The 16,718-nt window shown below is 42.4% G+C and overlaps 1 protein-coding gene across 3 annotated transcripts in view; it reads left to right on the plus strand.

Moving 5' to 3' along the window:
- Positions 1-16,718, plus strand: part of DOCK1 (dedicator of cytokinesis 1) — a 262,398-nt gene that overhangs the window by 21,358 nt on the left and 224,322 nt on the right. For all 3 annotated transcript variants that reach the window (XM_030276610.4, XM_030276611.4, XM_041717195.2), the window contains exons 3-9: positions 4,720-4,760; positions 6,552-6,607; positions 8,525-8,621; positions 11,358-11,506; positions 14,600-14,735; positions 15,508-15,665; positions 16,348-16,429. In XM_030276610.4, the coding sequence (XP_030132470.2) occupies positions 4,720-4,760; positions 6,552-6,607; positions 8,525-8,621; positions 11,358-11,506; positions 14,600-14,735; positions 15,508-15,665; positions 16,348-16,429 (719 nt within the window). The remainder of the gene's footprint in view (positions 1-4,719; positions 4,761-6,551; positions 6,608-8,524; positions 8,622-11,357; positions 11,507-14,599; positions 14,736-15,507; positions 15,666-16,347; positions 16,430-16,718) is intronic.

Genomic DNA, 16,718 nt, shown 5'->3' on the forward strand with positions numbered 1-16,718 from the left:
CCTGTACCAAAATATTTCCTCCCTCATCCTTGAACAAGAGAATTTCAATGCTGGGTTTGATAACCAACATGATGTGGAAATTGTCACAACATTTTCAGCTCTTAATACAAGAAAAATAAAACTTTCATTATATCCTTGAGGTGGAATTTTATGTTGTGCTGCAGTTTGGAGAGGTGTGGAGAACATAGAACTAAACTGTGTGTTTAAAATAGTGTAATATTGTTTGTCTTGTGGAAACAAGACAAATTATTTACTTTAATATATTGATTTAATTTACTTCCCTAGACATTGATCTTTTGGTAGATCAGGGTGATAAATTTATTTTAGTTATTGGCTTCATTGGATTTTTTAAAATATTATATTTACTGAAACAAGCAATGCTATTTCCACAAGAGTTGGTCATCACTTGAAGTAGAATTTTTGAATTTTCTCATTATTCTTGGCCTGGCCTTTTCTCGGAGCTCAGTTTGCTGCTGCAATGCCAAGTTTAACTCTGAGCAAAGCAATCTTTCCACTATCAGATGTTGCCTGCTTTAATAAACCCCTAATAAAGCAAAGATTTCGAATGCAAATTGAGTGATTCAAATATTGCACAGCTTTGTACTTTTATGTATAAATAGATTTATTTAATGAATGTGGGAGATAAACTGAGCAGGGAATGTGAAACCCTATCAAATACTGAAACCCTATTAAATCAGGCTGAAATCCTGTCAGATGCTGAAACCCTAATTCAGGCTGACTGTTCCCAAATAAATGGGACAGTGGGGATGTGCCACTTTCCCCTGGGTGGAAAGAGAGGAAAACCTTCACCCTCTGAGGGCTTGGAGCACATGGGATGACTTCAAGGTGAAAGAAATATAAATTCCTGTTCTCCCAAGCACTGATTCTCATTCCTGACCTGAGATGGGGAAACTTAAAAAAAACTTGTACAAATCAAGCAAAAACAAAGGGTGACAAGTTTACAAAAGCTCTTAATGTCTTCAATACTTCAACAGAATATATTGAACACAACAGTCCACAGTTATCTAAACCTGTTTCAATAATTACAAATAATGAACTTCCATTACTTTTTAATTTATTAAGAAAAACAGTAACATTACTTCTCCAAATTTCTAACACCCAAATCTCAAAAAACTCTCCTAAACTACAGCAAGCATCTCTCTTCAGTGGGGCCTCTCAAAACAAAAGAACTCCCAACATTACTATTCCTACAAAACCATCACCAAACCTAAGACAGACATGGAAGTGATGCTGTAACTCTTCCCTGGTGTTGAGAGCTGCCAAAATTAAGGGATTGTTTGAGTTGTTTGATCTCCTGCTTGCCCTGGATAAAATTGATGTGGATTGTGCCCTTGGGAGGTTTTGTACCCTGCAGATTTCCAGGTGTGTGCCAGGCTGAGGTGGGAATGGGCCCATCCAAGGGAAAACTCTCTAATTAAATAATCCTGGGACGGAAAAGTTGTTGGAAGAGTCTGTAAAACCTTTTTGCTGAGGATTTTTGCCTTTCCTACCCCTTTTCCCTGTTGGAAAAGCAGTTGATTTTTTTTCATGGATACCTGCTAGAGTCCACATCTGCTCCTCCCATCCTGCTGTAGATTTGGTACTACTTTAAATTAGTTTTCTGCAATTCCAAAGTTGAGAGTAGTTTTGAAGACTGGTGTGTGTCTGTGAGCTTTGAAGCAATAGAAGATTGGTTTTTTGGGGTTTTTTTCCCCCCTGAATCTGTATTGCCAAGAAAAAAAACTCATGGGAAATCCTTGCTCAGCAGAAGACAGATGAGGACTTGGGAGGGCTCAGTCTCACATCCATGATCTCCAAGATCTGATTTTAGGACAGATGTTGGATATCTGTTGCTGCCGTGTACTGGAATTAATTTCTGAGTTGCACTTTTCCCCTGTGTTTAAAATAATACCTACTTTTGTTGCTCATGAGTAGAACTTATTTTGGAATTTGCGTTTATTATTAAAGTTTTGACATTTTAAATTCTAATGGTGGAAACTTTTTTTTCTCTAAACCGCAAAAAAATTGTGAAGAAAGAATCCATTGTGTGAACCCTGTAAAGTTTCAGTCTTGGTGAAAACACCCTTTTTTATGGGAGTGAGGGGGTTGGAAATGAATTTACACATTTCATTATTAAATACTAAATTTGTGTTCTTCCAGAAACCAAAGTAAAGATGAAGCTGATTTCTAGACTAATTAATGTTGAAAATATTTTTATTTTCTTTTAGGAAGTATTTTAGTTTATTTTTCAGTTAGAAAGCTTCTTCTTATCTGAGTCTTAGAGGAAAAACCAAACAGGAAAGCCATGGGAATTCCCAAATATCCTGCTCTGCAGGAGAGGAGGATTACATTTTGTAGCAGATAACCTAAAACCCAGGTATTTCCCACATTCTGAATTAGTTCTTTCTAAATCTTTATTGTCTTAATTCTGTTTCTTGACATTATTTGATGGAAAGGGCAAATGGAACCGTATGATCAATAAATGTGGCTGATTAAGGGGAATTGCTGGGAAATGTAACAGAAAATCAACCTCAAAACCAAGATTAACTGTTGAAGCATCAATTAATTTCTAATGCTGCTGTGAGAAGGAAGTTTGGCTTCCCAAATAGGGAGTTCACAGAAGTTATTCTTGATATTATGGGAAAGTTTAGTTTTTGTTGCGAGTTTTTTTGTTTGTTTGTGAATGCAGTTTAACTGCATCAAAATGGATGCATTGTTTGAGAGTAACCACAGCAAATTCTTGAGTGTCTTTTGCAGCTTTGACAGACAGAAATATTTTATTGATGTATTCTTAATTGAGCATTTCCTTGGATGCACATCTCCAGCTCTTTGGTCCCAGGTTTCTTAAGAGCAAGGTCTGGTCTTGAACAGGACCAGGGATGAGGAGTCCACAAATTGTTCCAGGGGAAAGAATTGTCCACAAATTTCCCAGGGAAAGAATTCCTGCAATCCCCCAATGGTTTGGGCTGGGAAGGACCTTAAATTCCATCCAGTGTCACGACAGGGACACCTCCCACTGTCCCAGCTGCTCCAAGCCCAGTGTCCAACCTGGCCTTGGGCACTGCCAGGGATCCAGGGGCAGCCACAGCTGCTCTGGGAATTCCATCCCAGCCCTTCCCCACTTTCCCAGGGAACAATTCCTTCTCAAAAAACCACCCACTTTCAGTTTAAAGCCATTCCCTGTGTCCTGGCCCTCCATCCCCTGTCCCCAGCTCTCCTGGAGCCCTTTCAGGAGTGCCCTGGAAGGACTTGGAGCTCTCCCTGGAGCTTCTCCTCTCTGGGTGAGCACCTCCAGCTCTCTCATGTTTTTTGGGGAGTTGTTTAGAGATGGTTTCACCATTTCAGTGACCCTGCCCCTGTGTGAGCTGCACAGTGGGAGCTGCAGGTGCAGCCTGGGCTCCCTGCACAGCTCCAGGTGGGCGCCAGCAGCATCTGCACGCAGGCAGGGACCTGGTGGGACCTGCCTGGCCACACCAGCAGCTCTGCAAGGAGCAGCAGTGCAGCCAGTTCTCCAAGGCAGGTTTTGGCTGCTCTCTTCTCCGTGATCCTGAGAGCTCTGGCTGCAAAACTTGAGGAAGCAGAGGTTCATCCATGAGGAGCTGTCTTTGCCACGGGGCTTTTATTCCACAGAATGTCCTGAGGCAGCTCAGGAGGTGGGGTGGGAGAAGAAATAATGATTATTTGTTCTTTAGTTTGTGCAGTGCATCTGATCAGAGTTCTGTTGTTCAGCAGTTTAAACTCAAGGACTTCAAAATGTTGCTTTATTCATCTCAAACTGTGGGAATTCAGTTTTTTATTAGGATTGGAAGCCGTGCACGGGTTTCAGGCAGTGGAGGGAACACAGGCAGAAATGCTTTGCCTCCTTTGCACCTGGCCAAGAGTGGGAGTGCTGGTTTCAGCAGCAGTTTGGTGTCCCTTGGGAAGCAGTGGGAACGTGGGATGTGAGGCTGTGGCAGCCTCTGATGGGAGGTGAAGTGTGGTGGTTACAAATTTGAGATTTTTGAGGTGGCACTAAGCCAACCCCAAGTGCTGCAGGGAGAAGGTGATGAATCCCTTGTGCTTGGGCCTTTAATTTGGATTTCTGGCTTTGTGTGTAATGAATTTATCAGCATGTGTTGGTTTCATGGAAGTTTTCTCCCTGTTCTCAGGACTGGGAGTGCAGTTTTTACTCCACATCTGCTTTGTGATCTCCCCATCCTCCCCTTGACAGGGATGCTTTGCTGTACAAACCCTTCTTTGCCAGGCTGGAGGGGTGGATCCAGGCTCAGTTTTCCAAAAGGGCTCCTTGCTTTTGTGTTTTGATATGTTACCCCTAAATTCCCCACTATTCCTATTTCTTGGTGGGATGGCTAACAGCTGAAAACTTGGATTTGTGGAATTGAGGTGGGTTTTGAAATTGAAGAAGCCTCTCAGTAAATTTTTGTCAAGTTAATGCTCTTAAGTTGGTTTTGTTTGTGTTGGTGAATCAGCAATTAAACACATCATGTGAACCACCATCTCAGTCATGTGCTTCTCTCCATTATCACTCTGATTTTGCACCTTCCAGGATGACTTGTTTTATCCAGGGTATTAAGCCTATGGAAAATTGAAATTCAGGTGGGATGTGCAGGGTTGAAGCATGATCAGAAACCACCTCAGGGTGCTGCTGAGCTGGGGAGGAGCAGCTGGGAGGTGCCATAAATGAGCTTTTTAATGCTTTTCCCCTTTTTTCTCTCCTAGGTTGGTACAGGGGTTATACACTACGGAAGAAATCCAAGAAGGTGAGTGCTGCCAGAGTGGGTGCTCGTTTTTCTCTTGCTATGAGATGGGTTTTGGCACTGGGTGTGTGGGTTTGATGGAGCTGGATCCCAGGTGTGCACTGGTCCCTGTTGCTCTGCGTCCTCAGCCTCTGGTCAGTGGGAATTTTTCAAGTTAATAAAAAGTTTTAGCAAGGCCTAAAAGATGAGAGACATATCCAGCTCTGGGGTCCAAAGGAAGGATGTGGAGCTGCTGCAGAGAGTCCAGAGCAGGCACCAGGATGATCAGAGGATGCAGGAGAAAAAGCTGGGAGAGCTGGGATTGTTCAGCCTGGAGAAGGGAAACTTTGAGGTGACCTCCCTGTGGCCTTCCAGTGCTTGAAGGAGCTCCAAGAAGGATGGAGAGACAAGGGATGGAGGGACAGCACAAGGGGGAATGGCTTTAAGCTGGAAGAGGGGAGATTTAGATGGGATATTGGGATGAATTCTTCTTTGTGATGGTGGGGAGGGGCTGGGATGGAATTCCCAGAACAGCTGTGGCTGCCCCTGGATCCCTGGCAGTGCCCAAGGCCAGGCTGGAGCAGCCTGGGACAGTGGGAGGTGTCCCTGCCCATGGCAGGAGTGGAGCTGGATGAGCTTTAATCCCTTCCAAGCTCTATTATATTTCTGTGATCCCAAATTTTGCACTTTGAAGGTAAACCAGTCACTAAATCTTTCTATGTATCATCTTTTTTTTTTTTTTGTGCAGTAACTGCTGCACCAATCCTTTCCTCAGTAAAAAAGTTCAGACCTTGATGTTCTCCTTGGTCTGTTCAGAGGCTGCCACTGCTTCTGTTGAATATGGAATTCCTGGTGAAATGCAGCTCCCTGACCTCGAGAATTTTTGGTTGTTCCCTTTGGAGAGAGGAGGAGGCTCCTCCTGCACTGGAATTCCAGTGAGCACCATGGGCTGTGCTTACAGCAGCTCTTCTGAAATGAAAAGAGGAAACCACACAAATGCTGGTTGGAGCATCGGGTTTTATTTTTTTGAGCCTTTTACTTCACAGTAGTAATTAAACAAAATTAAACTTCAGGGTTTGCTGCTTTTTTTACTGAAACACTGCAAATGCTGTGTTTGCCTCCAGAGGTGTGTTTTTAGTTGTTTGCATGTCTAAAAGTACAGAGTTGAGTGGTTCATCCCACCCATTTCCTTACCAGGCCTGGGCTTTTAATCTATTTTTGTACTTTGCCTTTTTTTTTTTTTTTTTTTTGTGTGTGTGAACACATTGAATTTCTTACAAACCATATTTCATGAATGTGCTTTTTACAGTCTGAGAAGCAATTAGACATTTTTTCTTGCTTTAAATGAATTCCATGTGTTGCTGCATTTGTCTGACTGCCTCTAAATTTAGTGATTTAAAAATATTTTTTAAACTGGGGTAAAAAGTCACATGTCCATGCACTGTTTCCCCCAAGAATTTCTATTATTGCATTCCCAGATGATCAGAAAACTGAACTCCTACCTTGAAGGGTGAGATGGTGGAATTTGCTGTATCAGCTTGACTTGGATTATTTTAAAAAGTTTTATTTCTGTCATCCTGTTGAATTTAGAATATTTTTTCAGAGAAGCTGTAAGGTTGCAATAGCATCTTGAAAGGAGAGGGAATGCAAAAATTCAATATATGTTAGAAAAGTCCCAAACACAACTCTTCTGATGCTAAGGATATGAATGGCTCTGCACACCCTGCAGTGTTTTGGCATATTTTAGGTAATAAACACAATATGTTTTATGCAGCTGGTTAAATAACACATTTTTCCTCTCCCTCCCTCTCCAAGGGCATATTCCCTGCCTCCTATATCCATCTTAAGGAAGCAATCGTTGAAGGCAAAGGGTAAGTTGGGTTTGAAAAGAACTAAACTCCTTTTTCCTGTTTTCTCCACATCATTTCAGTGCATTGCCAGGTAACTTACACTTCTTTCCTGGTAGTTCTCTGCCTGACTGAGAAGTTATTTTGTAGTTTTCCTGTTCCTTTCCCTGGTGTGTGCAGTAGTTTGGGCTGTATTTGTTGTTCAGCAGCTCCTCAAATCCTTATGTATCAAATCAGCTTTGCTGGACACGCAGGTAGAAATCTCTAACATGAATATAAAAGTTGAGTTAAAAACAAGGAAAAAACCCCCAACCAAATCCAGAGGAAAAAGGAGGTGGAGTGAAATTAATAAATCATGGCCCAGGTATGAAATGGAGTGAAACAGGATTAAAATGTTTTATTCCTTTGTGGCTGATTTATTTTTATACTCTTTTAAATATGTAAATGATCTAACTACTAATCATGAGATTACTGCATAATGGCATCTTCCTTGCTGATTGCAAAACTGCCTTTAAGTACCCTACTTCTGCAATATTCAAAGATCTGGCTGGTGTTTCTTACCTTCATGGCACCTCATTTTAAAACAAATCATACAGAAACTTTGTGGTAAGGAATTGAGTCTTAATTTTTCATTGCAAGACCAATATTTTGGGAAAAAGAACAATCAAAGAGCAGTGTGGTGGCACTGCAGGTTGGGCTTATCTGGTTTTTTATCTTGTTGTTTCTTGTGAAATAAATCAGTCAGTAATGAATGATGTAGTGAGGTGTGGATTGATATCCTTGGGAGTGGAGAAATGAGGAGAGGGTGGGAAAAATTCTCAAGGGTGTGGAGGGATAGGATGAGAGAGGATGGCCTTAAACTGAAGGAGGACAGGGATGGATGGGATACTGGGAAAAGGTGGGCAGCCCTGGCACAGGTGCCCAGAGCAGCTGTGGCTGCCCCTGGATCCCTGGCAGTGCCCAAGGCCAGGCTGGACACTGGGGCTGCCTTGGCAGAGGGGAAATGGTGCCTTGGCTTTCAGCTTTTCTGTTTTTCAGGTTGTGAGCTGCTTTAGTGTGTGGGTCTAGGATTTATATTCGGGGATGGTGAGCTCTGCACAGAGCAGAGACAAAACAATTCCTGCTCCAGCTGGGCACCAAGGACAAATGATCCAAATCTCAGCCCAGGAGCACAAACACCGTGGGCTGGAGAGAGAAAAACAAGCAGGATGGGACTGCCTGGGCTAAAGCTGGAATGGGACAATGAACTCCAAGGTGCCAATGGAGCAGAACTGATCCCAGGGAGAGCCCCCGGGAGCGCTCGTGCATTTTGGGGCCATTTTGGTTCATTTGGGTGCAGCCCTGGCTGGGCTCTGGTGCTGCCCAAGGTGGATCCATGAGGAGATCCTTTAATAAATCCCTGCTTTATTCTCTAACTCTGCCCAGCCTCTGCTCTAGGGCAGCCTGCACAAGGCATCAGTGGAGGATCATCTTTGATCCCTTCCAAACCATTCCATGTTTCCATAATCTGAGCACATCAAAATACCTTTTATGTGGTGTGGCTTTACAGATGTCCAGTGCTTCAATATCTGACAATATCTTATTTTTGTGTAGAAATTCACAACAAGTGATGCTAATTCCAAGCCTGTTCTATTCAGTTCCCTTTGGAAATGAACGGTTCCTTTTTAGGAATTATTCTAGATTAGGTGATTTAGATTAGATACAGCATAAAAATTTCCCCAGAAGAGGCTGCTCTGAGCAGTGGTGGTGTCACCATTCCTGCAGTTGCTGAGAAATTGTGTGGATGTGGTGCTGGGGACATGGCTTAGTGTTGACCATGGTGGTACTGGTCATGCTCAATGACCTTAAAGCTCCTTTCAAACATTAAGAATTCTGTGGTTCTTCATTCTCACTGAAGCTGCTGCATAATTCAGCCTTTTTTTTTTAACCCTTCTTCTTCAGCCAACATGAGACTGTGATCCCCAACGAGCTGCCCCTGATCCAGGAGGTCACCACCACGCTGAGGGAATGGTCCATCATCTGGAGACAGCTCTACGTGGTGAGGACAGCTCAGGGAAACCTCACACTGGGAGGGTTTGGTGAGAAAAGTGGTGCTGGGAAAGGCACAGGGAGAAATGGGAAGGAGCTGCTATTGTTGAAGGAACTCTTAATGAATTTTCCCTTCTGTTGTTGTTTCTAAAGGTTGCTTTCAGTGCTGAAAATCCATGTAGCATCATCTCTGCTAAAGCAAAAATCTCAGCAGCTTTTTGTGCTTGTTGAAGCACAAATCTCATGCTTGTTTTCTCAAATCTCTTTATTTTCTTGTGCAGAACCAATTTTTTTTAGTGTTACCTTGATCTAGCAATAGTTTGTTGAGCAGTTACAATCCCTTTTTGTGTAGGTCCTATGATGTTATATATATAAAACATATATATAATATATAACATATTATTTGCTTTTTTTAAGGTATATAGAGATTTGGAGTAACTTAACCTGTAATTTTATTAAAGAAATGGTCCTCAGGCTGTTTCTTAAGGCTGTCAGTCTCTGTTAGGAAATAATTGAGTATTTAGTGTTGAATTTGTGGCTGTAAACTGAAAGCTTTGTAAAATGATCCATGTAGGCCTTTAACCTCTCGGTATTCCTTTACATAAAGTTGGTTGTTCCCAAATTTTGACACCTTAATTTGCATACTTGGTTTTTTTTTTATATGCTAATGTTTCAACCACATAAGAATATATTCTTAGAAATTTGCAGTGATCATTACTGATAATCTCTTAGATGGGAAGATACAAAACCAGAGGTGAAAGTGCACATAAACAAGATGAAGAGATCAAGCTTCTATTTAAAATTCCTATTCTATTTACAGTTCAGATGTAAAGCAAGGCCTGCTGTGGGATTTAAGGTACCTGGCCCACACTTGTGATGTTCTCATTGTGCAAGGTCACTGTAACAAGATAATGGGAACATGAAATTCCTTTATTTAAAGCAGGATTTAATGCAGTCTCTGTTTCCCATAAATATGTTTGAAATCTTGTATCATAAAAGTGCAAGCTGTGTAATGAAGACACTGAGTGTAATGAAGAGGTTTGTGCTGACTAATGTGGCTTTTAATCACACCCATGAAAATAAAGATTAGGAGTAAGAGTGTAATGGAAATGATGTAGTGTGGCAATATAGAAGATGAAGGATAATATCTTCTATGAAAAGAAACAGATTATGTATTAAAGAGAGAGCTTTAAGGAGTTGGAATAGCAGGGGGTTGGTGTGGTGAGGAGCAGGGAAGCAGTAGAAATAAAGGCAGAAATAAAGGAGGAGGAACAGAATCTCAGAAGGGCACTGGGAACAGCTTTGCCCTTGGTTCCACTGCTGTGGAATCCCAGAATGGTTTGGGTTCTGCGGGACCTTAAATCCCACCAGTGCCACCCCCTGCCATGGGCTGGGACATCTTCCACTGTCCCAGGCTGCTCCAGCTTGGCTTGGACCCTCCCAGGGTGGGAAGTGGGGTTGGGGCTTGGAGCAGCCTGGGACAGCAGAATTTTTGGGTGGGACTGGCTTGGCTTTAAGGTCTCTCCCACACCATTCCATTCTATGATTCCATGTTAAACAATACATTAGTTCTTTACCAATAATTTTTAATCCAAGAGCAGGCAATCAGTGGAGGTTTGGTTTACTGGAGGTAGCTGGTTTCAGACTGGGCAGTCTGCAGATTTGAGGGATATTCCATGCTGTCCCTATCTTGTATATCAAAAACCCATTAAACAGCCACATTTATGCCTTGATTCAGTTTGTAATTTGTGTTTGAATCTTGAATGGGTGTTCAGTTTTTGTTTGCAGAGAGCAGGGGATGTGGAATGCTTCCCATCTCTCTGCTTTACGATTCCCTGCAGCCTCAAAAATCAGGAACCTCTTCCCCATTTGGGTTTGTCTGTATTTAGCTCCCAGCCATATGTGCCTGTCGTGTCTTTCTCTGCTGCATTAAAGAGCTTTTAATAATGGGTATTTTCTCTCTGTGAAGGTTCTCCCACTATAATCAAGCTAGCTTTTGGATAATCTGAACAGACTGAAATCCTTAAGTTTCACAGTTAGATATCTTTTTCCCAGAGTCTTGGAGTCATTATGCTCTTTTCCTGCATCTTCTGCAGTTTTTTCTTCTTTTTTTTTAAGTGGAGCATTTTATTGTAATTATTTAATTATTCCTAGCTTAGCTGAGTGTTGCCAAGGAAATTTTGTATATGCTGTGGGCAGTATTTAATATCCACAGTTCCAGGCTTTACTTGAGGTATTTAACTTCCTATCAAGTTTAGGTCTTTCCTGGTGTTTCACTGTCCTTTAAAAGTTACCTGTGGACTTGTATGGCACTGATGTGCACAATAAATGGTTTTCAAGTGTCGTTGTGGAGGTTTAACCAGGGAGAGAAAGGATTCTTCCATCTGTTGCAGAACTTGAGACTCTTGCTGTTAAAATGCACCATTTTCAGTCCTGCTCTGCTCATGAAGAGGGTCACTGAACAAAGCTACCCTGGGAATCAATGAAAGGACATTTTCCCCTTGAATGCCTGAAAACAGCATGACCCATGTGTTAAGATAACATAAACCCAAGCATTTACACCTATTTAGCTCCTTAGGCTGAGTGCAGCACTCTGAATATTCAATGTTCTGTGCTGTAGGAAGTTAGGCTCCTGTTCCAGGCTGCTGTAGACTTACCCTTTGAATTCCTACTGATAATTGCAATTTATCCTGTGTATTCCCAAGCCTCCAAACCTGATTTCTTCCCCTTTTCCCCCCCACAACAGCAGGACAACAGGGAAATGTTCCGCAGCGTCCGGCACATGATCTACGACCTGATCGAGTGGAGATCCCAAATCCTCTCCGGGACCCTGCCCCAGGATGAGCTCAAGGAGCTGAAAAAGAAAGTGACTGCCAAAATTGATTATGGCAACAGGTTTGTGAACAGCATTCCCAAGTTTTTCTGCCTGAATCCAGATCGCCCTGTGTAAACACATCAGCTGTCAGTGAATTCTTGGAGGATTCTTTTTTTTCCCCTGGAGGTGTAGATGAAATATTTGTATATCCACACTTCTGTTACAGCAAGATAAAGATTGAAGTTGAGGCAGCATCTTTAAAGTGGAATATGTAAAGTGGAATCCATCTCTCTCTCTTGATGGTATCATCAATTTGACAGTGGTATGAAGCTGTAATTTTTTAAGGCCAATTCAAAAGTGCAAGTATTGCCTGCCTTGAAAATAGAATTTGAAACTCCACTTGCTTCTGTGGCACAAAGAGTTGTCACCCTGTGAGCACCACCAGCTGCCTGTGCCCTCCAGTCACTCAGCTGTAATGTGATGTTGAAGGATTTGGCTCAGAAGCACCATTTAGCTCTTGGTTCCTCTCCTTCCTCAGCATCCAGCTGGTAGCACGAGATGAACAGGGAGGTTTCATAAAAGAAAGGAGCTATTTAGCACAAGAGAGTGGAAGTTGGGAAGGAAATATTGCCCCAAAAAGCAGTGCAGGTTGCATATATTGGATATTTTAGTGATTCAGATGTATTCTCTCCCCAGATGGTTGGCTGGGTTTAAAGGCAATTTCTGTAAATACAAGTTTTAGATTATAACTTGTCTGTACAATTATGATTTTGCATTTTGATCAAAAATAGGAAATCAAATCTTACTCTTCATCATTGGAAGCAGTTTTTTGAATCCTGAGAGACAAAACATGTTGTGGTGCTCGCTTCAGTCCTGCCCATTGTGTGGGATTCTGTTGTCTTCCACACCTGGAGAGTGAAAAAGTTGGCACCAACCCAGTCTGTCAATGCTTTGTAAAGCAAATATCTCACCATATTTCATTTATTTTTGCTTAATTCTTCAAGAACTGCCAAACTTGTGGTATTTCTGCTCGTGTACTTAATCAGCAAAAGCTGTGATTAAAAAAAAGGAATTAAAAAAATAATCAGTAACTGCATTCAGTCAGTAATTATCCTTTGTAATCTGAGGTATGGACAGTGGTACCTCTGCAGATAATTACCCAGATGATGTTGGGATTATTTGTTGGGCAGATGGTAAAATCCAGTAGCCAGAGGAGTTGGTAAAAGTTGCTCTGAATAACCTCCAGATGCTCAGCCTTCAAATCCAGTGGAACATCTTGTGCTGTACTTTGTATTTGTAGTGTTCTGATGGACTAATTAAGTGATCAGAATGTTCTCTGGGGAGTGCAGGAGGGAGGTGAATGTGAACTCCTCAGTAGATGCTCTCCACTGAAAGATAACATATGTTCCTAATAAAACCCTAAACCCTTCACTTGTGCCTGAAAGGAGCATGAATGGGGATTTTAGGATCCAAAACAGAATGAATTCATTATCTGCTTTATAAATACTGGGTGATCTTTGAGGTCCCAACCCAAACAATTCTAAATGTTGTCTGTCCCAATCATATCCTAACCTTTCCTGACTTGTGAAACACTGATTTGTAAATAAGTTTTTTTTTTTTTTCCTTCTGTAAATACAGACAGAAGTTTTGCAGCATATTGTCAGAATAACTGAGGAAGCAAAAATAGCCTTAGGAATCTGTATTTCTAATCTTCCTGAAATTGGGTCAGGTAATTTTCTTGTGAAAATGCCTTTTTTTTTTTTTTTTTGTTCAGTTGCAAATATCTGTAACTGGGACACTGAGAAAAAAAAAAAATCAGATTTTTTCCCAAGCATCATTTGCAAGTTAAAGGCTAAAACAAAGGAATTGAATCAAAGGAGGGTTTGCTTCGACTCCTTTGACAGCCTGTGCAAACATTGGTGTGTTGGAGTCTGGGTTATGAGACTTTGCCTGAATTTCTGAGTTTTTCCCCTGGCCCAGGCAGTGTCTGCCATGGAAGGTCTCTGACAGTTCCAGTGCTCTGTGGGTGTTTCTCCTGCTGTGGCTGCTGTCCAGGGAACAGTAGTAGGGAGGAAGAAAACAACTTTGGCTTTTTTTCCTCTTTGGTTTCAGTGATGAAACCATTTTCTCACCAGAAAATTCATCTGGGAGCGAGATGTTCTGGGGATGCTGGAGAGATTTTTGGTGGCTGGGTCCAGCTCCAGAGCAGAAATAAAAAACCTTCTGCCTCCACCCTGCAGCTTGAGTGATCTTTCTCTCATCTGCATTTAATGCAGTGAATTGGAGGGGTTTGGGTGCTGACCCTACTCAAGGATTTAGCACTTCCAGGGGTGAGAAGGAATCCTCCAAGCCCATGGAAACATCTCTGTGTGTCACAGCTCGTGTTTCCCAGTCCTTGCAGGTTGTGCCCAGATGGAATTTACTTTCAGATAAATCCTGAGCCCCTGTGTGACTTATCAGCCACAGCAAATTTGATTTAAGCTCATTGATCAAACATATTTCAACTCTAAAGTTAGAGCAGCTCCACTGGGAGAGGTGGCTGGGAGTTAGAAGGAAATAGGGACACATTTATTGGGGTGCAGGTGACAAGGGCAGTCCTAGGGAAGGGACCTGATTTTTTAACCCTTGGTACTGCCGCCAGCACTGTGGAGAATGTGGAGAAAAGTGAAAGGTTTTTCCTGAGCCTGGCTTTGATTATGGCAGAAAGCTTCCTCTCTGCAGAAGGTAATTATGGATGTTAACACCCTGCTGACAGAGATCTGGCTTCTGCTTTAAAAACGAAACAACTTCTGCCTTATCTTGTGGGGTGTGGGTAAAACATGAGTTTGGAGGGAGGAGAAGGGAGTGGGAGACCTGAGCTGTGTGTGGTGGGACTTGGCTGTTCAGACTGTTGGATAAATCAGAGGAGGAGACCAAGTCTCTGGCAAATTTATTTGTTTAAGAAGTTGCTTCCCCAGCTGTTGTGCTGTTTCATTTCCATCCCTTCTCCCTGAGCTGTGGGAATAAGTGACTTGCATCCTCAGGCTGGTGACATGTTAAATTGCATTATCATCTCTCAGATAATTTCTTTTCCATCACACGTCAGGTGTGCAAGTTGAACACTTGGCAGGTGTTTTTTTTATGCATTCCTTTCAGCACTGTTAATTCACAACCATATTTGCTGTCTTGTTTAGGATTCTGGATTTAGATCTGGTGGTTAGAGATGAAGATGGCAACATTTTGGACCCAGAGCAGACCAGCACCATCAGCCTTTTCAGAGCACATGAAATAGCTTCCAAGCAAGTGGAAGAGAGGCTACAGGAAGAAAAAGTAAGAGACTCTGTGGCTTTTCCCTGGGAAACACAAGGCTGTAAACTAATTAGTTGACTGTTACTTTTAGCATTGGTAATGAGGGATTTGATGTGTTTACGAAGAATTATCAGGCTTAAACATTTTGTAAGAATTTTTATGTCTTAGGCTGTTTTTTTTTTCCTCTTTTAAAGGCTTTAGTAGAATTTGTGGTTCAGACCTGTAAGAACAAATCAGCTGCATTTGTGGGTTAATATCAGAGATGTGCATGTGAGAGGTTTGTAAGTTAGGTTGTCATCAGAGTTTTTATTTGAGACTCACAAAGACTAAAATCCTCATTCTTACGTGGTTTCTTTATGCCAGTCCTAAAAACTTGTTGTTGAAATAAAAGGGGCAAATTTAAAGCCCTTCTCAGTCTTGAATTGGCAGCACCTTTGCAGTTCAGAATGCTTATTTTTAAAAGGAAGAACTTTTCTGTTTCTTTTTATGGTGTGTTCCTGGATTTTTTTCAGGTATGTCTGAGGCTCTGTTTTTTTCTCTATTTGGTTCTCTCTACTTAATAAGTGAAGACATCTTTTCTCTCCTTTTTCTCTTCTTTTTTTTAAAGTTTTTCCTTATAGTGTGGCACTTCAAGACAGATCCAGAAAATCTGTCTGTCATTAAACTTAACAGAAAAAAAGATCACAGGAGCAGACACTCAATGGAAACCTCCTCCTCTTCTTTCTGGAAGAATTTAGGAAAGTTTGGATGTCTGTTAGGCTAAGTTAAACTTTATTTTGTTCTTCAATTGCAGTCTCAGAAGCAGAATATTGATATCAACAGGCAAGCCAAGTTTGCTGCCACTCCTTCATTTGCTTTATTTGTAAATTTAAAAAACGTCGTGTGTAAAATAGGAGAAGATGCTGAAGTCCTGATGTCTCTGTATGACCCCCTGGAATCCAAATTCATCAGGTCAGTGCCATTTTTATCTCTGCTCACTCAGGGATGGTACTGAGGCAGTTTGGGGGCTTAACAAAGTCAAATTTCTGTGAAAGGCAGAGGCAGGTCCCTTCACTTGGGGCACGTTTCAGGGTCATACTGTGCTTGTGGTTCCCCACGAGCAGATGGAAATTCAAGGTGAACACACCTGCAAGGGCTGTGCCCTTGCTGAGCTGCAGAATTCCCTCACTTGGTTGCTGAGGAGCTGCTTTCTTTATAAAAATTGTGTGCACTAAGGGAAATGCCAGCTCCCTGCTCAGGGTTTGTTTCCTTAGGATAAGGAAATTGGGTTGAAAAGTCTCCTGCAGATTCTGAAGTTGATTTTATCTGTTTATGTAAAAGGGAGATTTGGTGAGGGTATGGGGGAATGGCTTTAAGCTGAAAGAGGGTAGATTTAGATGGGATATTAGGAAGAAATCCTTTCCTGGGAGGGTGGTGAGGCACTGGCATGGGTTTCCCAAAAGGCTGTGGGATTGTCCCAATCCCTGGCAGTGCCCAAGGCCAGGTTGGAGCACCCTGGGATGGTGGAAGGTGTCCCTGCCCACAGCAGGGGTAGAACGAGATGTTCTTCTTGATCCCTTCCAGCCCAAAGCATTCTGTGGTTCTGTTGCTCTATGATTTAAACAAAAAGCCTTCAAAATACCATTCTTTTCAGTGAGAACTACCTGGTGAGGTGGTCGAGCTGTGGCCTCCCCAAGGACATTGACAGACTGCACAACCTGCGGGCCGTGTTCACCGTGAGTGCGCGGGCACCGGCTGGTGCCACCAGCGTGGGCACCTCTGCAGGGCAAACAGAGCTGGGAGGGGCTCTGGGGCAGGGGATGGAGTGACAGGACAAGGGGAATGGCTCCCAGTGCCAGAGGGCAGGGTTAGATGGGATATTGGGAAGGAATTCTTCCGTGGGAGGGTGAGGAGGAGCTGGCACAGAGTACCCAGAGAAGCTGTGCCTGCCCCTGGATCCCTGGAAGCATTGAAGCCCAGCTTGGGACAGTAGGAGGTGTCCTTGCTCATTGCTGGGATGGGAAC

Source organism: Taeniopygia guttata, chromosome 6, assembly GCF_048771995.1.
Source record: "Taeniopygia guttata chromosome 6, bTaeGut7.mat, whole genome shotgun sequence".
In the NCBI taxonomy this organism is placed as follows: domain Eukaryota; kingdom Metazoa; phylum Chordata; class Aves; order Passeriformes; family Estrildidae; genus Taeniopygia; species Taeniopygia guttata.